Source organism: Gorilla gorilla, chromosome 10, assembly GCF_029281585.2.
Source record: "Gorilla gorilla gorilla isolate KB3781 chromosome 10, NHGRI_mGorGor1-v2.1_pri, whole genome shotgun sequence".
Classification (NCBI taxonomy): domain Eukaryota; kingdom Metazoa; phylum Chordata; class Mammalia; order Primates; family Hominidae; genus Gorilla; species Gorilla gorilla.
In genome coordinates this window covers 121,919,379-121,925,665 of record NC_073234.2, presented here as the reverse complement: position 1 = coordinate 121,925,665, position 6,287 = coordinate 121,919,379, and the positions used below count along the sequence as shown (strand labels likewise).

The 6,287-nt window shown below is 41.6% G+C and overlaps 1 protein-coding gene across 1 annotated transcript in view; it reads right to left on the bottom strand.

The window, feature by feature from the left end:
• Positions 1-1,612: 1,612 nt before the first annotated feature.
• The window catches only part of POLR3B (RNA polymerase III subunit B), a 147,506-nt gene continuing 142,831 nt past the window's right edge, over positions 1,613-6,287 (bottom strand). The window contains exon 28 of the mRNA XM_019038901.4: positions 1,613-2,391. Within this exon, the coding sequence (XP_018894446.1) occupies positions 2,262-2,391 (130 nt within the window). The 3' untranslated portion in view covers positions 1,613-2,261. The remainder of the gene's footprint in view (positions 2,392-6,287) is intronic.

Here is a 6,287-nt window from a genome sequence, read left to right as displayed (position 1 = left end):
TTTGGTGACTGAAAAATATATAATCACAGATAAAACCAGAACAAAGCCCTGCATGTGAGAATGCCTGGTCCCAAGGCCCTTGCTGTCCCCCTTGTTATCAGTGAGGCTCTGGGGAGTCACTTAGCTACTCAGGGCGTCAGTTTCTTCATGTATAAAGGGCATACTCACACTTGGGAAGTGTTTCCAAATCTTCAGAGCACTGTTGGCTGCTTTGCCCTGGGCACTCCCTCAGCACTGCCGAGGTTAATCCTCAGCACTGACTGCAGGGCAGTGCTCCATGACCAGCGCACGTCTTGGCCTCCTCCACTGGACTATGTCCTCGGTCAGGCAGAGGCCCTGTCCTGTTCTTTTATCCTGAGTCCAGTGCCTTGTACGTGGCAGGTACTGAATGATGAACGATGAAGTCCTCCTGCCAGCACCCAGCACACTGCCTTTAACTCTTCCAGCCTGACCCTCTGAGTGTTCACTGAAATGGCGTGTCCCACACTGCAGGGCAACTGCATCTTTGATGGATTTGGGAAGTGGATTTGCTACACGATGTGAGATAATCAGGATCACCCTAGAAAACTCCTTAAAAAGCCCACAAAGTACAGTATGATTGTACATTTAATCCAGTACGGCAATCCTTATGTACCATCAGTTTTGAGAACTATAAGCTAGGTTAAAAAAAGGAATTGGCATAGCAAAGATCTGAACATTCAAACTCCTTTTTGAAATGCCTGTTGAAATACATATTGAGGCCAGGCGCAGTGGCTTACACTTGTGATCCCTGCACTTTGGGAGGCCGAGGCGGGCGGATCACTTGAGCTCAGGAGTTCAAGACCAGCCTGGGCAACATGCGAAACTCCATCTCTACCAAAAATACAAAAATTAGCTGGGTGTGATGGCATGCGCCTATAGTCCCAACAACTCAGGAGGCTGAGGTGGGAGGATAGCCTGAGCCTGGGAGATTGAGGCTGCGGTGAGCCGTGATCTTGCCACTGCACTTCAGCCTGGGTGACAGAGTGAGAGACCCTGTCTCAAAAGAAAAAAAAAGAAAAAAGAATACCTATTGAGTCTCTGCCATGAGGGCTGAGGAAGGCCTGCTCACCTGCAGTGTCTTTCATTCTGCTTTCACTGATACCTCTATGACTGTTATACCCACGTGTGTTAGAAATTTTTTATTGTGAAGAAAAAGAAGTGAGGTTGAGTTCTCAAGTCAATGACTAGCCTGGGTCCCTGGAACATCCCTCTTTTGAAACCCAGTACACATTAGCTTGGGATCTTTAAGGGCTTTGAAAAAGTCCTGTGGAATGTTTAACTTGGTTACCCCCAGTTTCTCAACCTTAGTTTGACATAGGAGCTTGATTCTTGTTGGTATATAATACCTATTAATATTCTGTTGAACATCTTCAGTGTGACATGCTGGGAACGAAGCCTTAGGCCATTACTCAAAGTATTTCTGACTCTGATTTTACAAACAATCCTTAACACAAATGTTTATCTGGCTTTGGGGCAGCAGTTGAGAACAAATTAGAAATGAGTAAGGAAGTCTGTCAGATTAAAAAGGAAATGGACAGCTAGCATCCTGGCAGGCATGGAAGGGACAGAGCATGACAAAGCAGCCACGGGGTTAGATTCAGATATTTAACAAATAGTATTGCATGGTACAATCATGCAGGTTCAAAATAATAGCAATTGAGTCCATAGGGGAAGATGACATTCTTGCTTGACAAGGTAGGAACAAATTCATTATATTTCACCAAGACTAAAATTACAAAGTTTGGGTGTGTAAAGGCAAGATTTAATTGTTGGGAAAATTTATCCAAGCCAGCCACCACGACAAAAGCCAGGCTGACCAAATCAAATGGATTCTTTACATCCTCCAAGTTTCAGAAGAATCTTGAATATGGTTAGCCAGAAGATACGGTAAATTTGACCCCAAACATTCGCTTGAAGGAGTAAGGTCTTCTAATGAGTGAATGTCAAGAGATCAGTACATAAGTAATAGCTTATTTATCCTTTAGGTCACATCCATCTGTGAATCAAGCTGCCTTGCAGTCCACATGGTCAGCATCTCTCCCATGGCTCGAGGCTCAATGATCAAGGTTGTTTAGCCAGTCTTAGAGTATATAAAAAGCCTCTCCATTTTTTTTTGGTTGTTTTAGAGAGAGAATACGCAAGGGAATTCTTCACAGGAGGAGACGTAGTCCTAAATCCCTTCTGCTTTCCGTTGCATTGGATGTATCACTTGTTCTCTTTAATAATCATTTTTTCCATCCTCATTCATTGTACTTGGACAGTTTTAACCTGGGGATGATGTTCATAGACTGTAGTTCCTGGAAGAGCAGCTTGCAGGCATACGGAATACGGAGGGAAGACACGTGGCAGGATGACTTGCAGTAATGGCACCTGAAACCCAAGTCAGCAAGCATTAGACAGACAGCAACTCGGAAACAAAGGCCTCCACGTAGGAAGTGAGAATGGTCTCTATAAAGTTCTATTATCATTCTATCAAATTATCTTTCTATTCCTAAGTGTTCAGTTGCACTATCATATAAGTATATATGTGCCCAGAAAAAAAGAAACATCCAAGGAAGCAAAAGAAAAGAGGAAACAAACACCATTCCCTCCAGTGTTTAAAGCATGCAAGTTGAGTCAGTTGTTACCGCACATCTAGCCCTTTCTCCTTAAAATGTAAAACATTTGCCAATATACTGTTTTGAAAGAGCTCCAGAAATCTGAACCATTGGGAAATTTACTCAGATTTAAATTTTTTTCATTGTTTAAAGAGTTTTAAACCAATTCAATCAATCTCCATGTATTTGATAAGCATCAACTATACTAGCAGTATATTATTCTAGGCAAGGCGCTCAACAATTATAACTTGGTTTCTGTCACTGAGATACGTAAAGTCTGATGGAAAAGACACGACTTTTGAATAGGACAGTGGTATTCAATCACATGGTAACTTGTCTAGTGCTCTTCAGGCTTGGTGATTTCTATGAGTGTTGGAAGGTACTATACTTACATGTCCCTTGTGCAAAACTAAGAAATGTGTGTATGTGTGCATGTGCACATATGTTCCCACTTAACCCTAGCAACAACAGCCCATGTTCCTAACCACTTTGCCTCATATTCTAATTAGGACTTTATTTTCTCTTCTTTCCAGAAGAGCTGGTAAACTGAACTTAGTTCTTAATCAATGGCTACAACTGTAGAAGGGTCCCTGGGGAGAAAGTGAATTATTCTTTCAGGTTTCAGACCAAAATACGACCTTACCCTACACCTCAAGGGTCCGCAGCAGCTAGGACAGTAGGTATCCAGTACAAATCCTGACTCTTAACAGGTAGAAAACTAGGTCCTCACAGTTAACGAGGAGGAAAATGAGTCCAAGAAGAATAGCAACTGAGGCTTGGAAGATCTGGTGCTGACCAGGAATTGGAGGGGGATTCCTTAGTGAACAAAGGATTGGCCATTCTGGAGGGCAGTAAGACAGTGTGTGTAAAAACTGTAAATGTGCATATTCTTTGATTTTGTAATCCCAAAAGTGGCAAAGGTATGTGCACAAGAATGCTGACAGCCACACTATTTATAACAGCATGAGGTGAGACTATGCAAATGTCCACTGGGACATTTAGATAGAAGAAGACTGTGAAGCCATTAGACCTGCTGTTGTGGACACACATTTATTGAAATGGAAGGTGTCTAGGACAAACTGTGAGGTGAAAAAAGCAGTTTGTTGATCAGCATGGTCCCAAGGGGGCACTCAAACAAGTTTTGTAAGTGTATGGAGCCCCCAAAATCATACGTAAAATTTTAAGTTTTTTTTGTGTATATTTGTATTTTTCTGCCCTTATCAGAATCTTGAAAGAGTCACCAAAATGTTAATAGTGGTCATCTCTGGGTGGTGGGAATTAATGTGACTCACTTTATATTTGTGGTAACTTTTGAATGTTTTACAATGAGCAGGGATCATTTTTGCAATCAGTAAAATAAAGCTTGCATTATTTTAGAAAAGAAAAGCAAGAACTGAGGCTGAGAATGTGCACGTGGTGGTGGTAACTATGCAGACAGAGTTTCCTGAGGAGGAGAATGGGAGAAGACTAACCCTCACAAATGCACAATTGATGTTATGATGAGGGGACGCAGGGTGCTTAACCTGTATTTGATCCGTTAACAGTACAAATACAAACTTGGTGAGTTACTTTTTCTTAAAAGATTATCTAAAGACCTATTTAATGCATTCGAGTTCAAAAATTATGTTTTTAATGTGCTTGGGTTGATGTAATTTATCTAGGAATCATGTTCATGCTTTCATTAAATTGGGGAAATGCATTTAACGGGGGTACCTTTCGCTTCTTCTCCTGACTAGTACATTACCCAATGACTCCGATCCAAGCTAATCTATTTTAAATTTCCATAGGTACTGATTCATATTCCAGAAAGCCCTTTAGCCTTCTCTATTATTAAATACTTCTCCATCATTTAAAATGTTCCAATGTGCGTGTGTGTGTATAAAACCTTACCTTACCTTGTATCTGAACAATTTGCAAAGGTAGAAACTTGACGTGAACAACAATAAAATGAACGGCTTTTTTAGGGCAAAGGTAGCAAAAAGGGGAGGCTGTGGCTTCATATAGAAATGACTGTCCAGTGAAACATCCTCTATGAGCTAATTATCTTAATAGGGATTTTCTTCTTCCTGAAGTCTTCCTTTTGGACCTCTCTTTTGTGACTTATGCCCTTAGTGTCTTCTGTAGAACAACAGTCGTGCTGTAAACATCCCCATAGCAATGCCTCACTAATGTGCAAATCCCTGACAAAAGGCCAGTTTCAAGGTTCCGAACTGCTCTAATTACCTAGCCTTCATTGTGTGGCTCATTAAAGAGCCACTTCCTCCAACGACGCCCATGCTCCCTCCCACTCAACCCAGCACACATGATCAGGTAATGATGGGAAAAATGACAGCATCATTACGCTCCTCGGCCAGAAAGCAGCACCCGAGGCAGTGGCTAGACTACTAGAATGGATTAGGATTTTTTTCTGTTGGCAACAAGGGTATAAGTAGGCCACTCAAAATCAGACATACAGTATATATTGAGGTCTGTTTAATTACAGTAAAGACCCTCAAACTGTATAACCTGATTTAGTCCTCTTTCAAAGGATTTCAAATACAATACACACTGAATACATACGCTTCAAAATCAGACACTGCCATCAGATGCTCTCTAAATGAGACAGACATGAAGCAGGAAAGAAGATATACATTTAGCAGAATAATGCTGAAGGATCAATCGCTGCTTACAGGTCTTCTTGCTTACATTACCTTCCCTGGGTAACCAGTGGCGGAGAGGGGAAGGTTTTCAAAGCACATAAGTGAATTGGGTTGACTGTTTTCTTTTTTCTCCGGGGGTGGGGAGAGGGAGGAAGAATGCAAGGGGGAGGAAGAGAAAAGGAAACTCTTTTTGAAGTTCCATGACCTCTATTTTTAATGACATGATTCTTCTGTACCATCCTTTCGAAGTAAATTATTTAAAAATCCTTGTGTCAAATTTGAAGATTTAAGCATAGTGGAACTAGGATCCAGGCATCTTCCTATTACATGATTTCTTTTCTTTTTTTTCTTTTTGGTTGCACAGCCCAGACTATAAAAAGCAAGCTCAATATGCATGTCAAAAGACAAATAGACATCTCACGACTGAAGCAAACCCCCATCTCATTCATATAAGAAAGAGCTAGGCTTATCCTTGGAATCATGTCACCTCTGCAACCTTATGAAAGATGAACCGCAAATGGCCACCTCTTCTGTTAGTTTTTAAAGTGAAATGATCTCTTTACAGACGAGTCTTCTACACCAAAATCATGAAATAACTGGCCAGAAAGTTTTGACATTTATCTGGCAAGGGATACACTGCGTTTTAAGGAGCCCACTTGTTCAACTTGTGATTGGCTTTTTTCAACTTAGAAATTAGTAGCTCAGGATGGCAAGAAGTTGAGGCTCTGTCTGGAAGGAAACTACGATGGGGACTCAATGGGGAAAAGGTGGCCCACAAATTCCTCAAACCCCAGCAATGAATGCTATTTGGGCCTAACTATATCTTGGGGATGGCCCCTATCTAGAGAAAAGGCACCCTGGGGAGGGCAGGTGAGGGGCAATGAGGGGGTGAGGCTGGAAGCTCTGTAGCTTGTGTCTTAGATCTTGTTGGACCTTGCCTCTGCTTGAAAAGTAAGTAAAGAACTCACTTTTGGCTGGGCATGGTAGCTCATGTCTATAAATCCCAGCACTTTGGGAGGGATCACTTGAG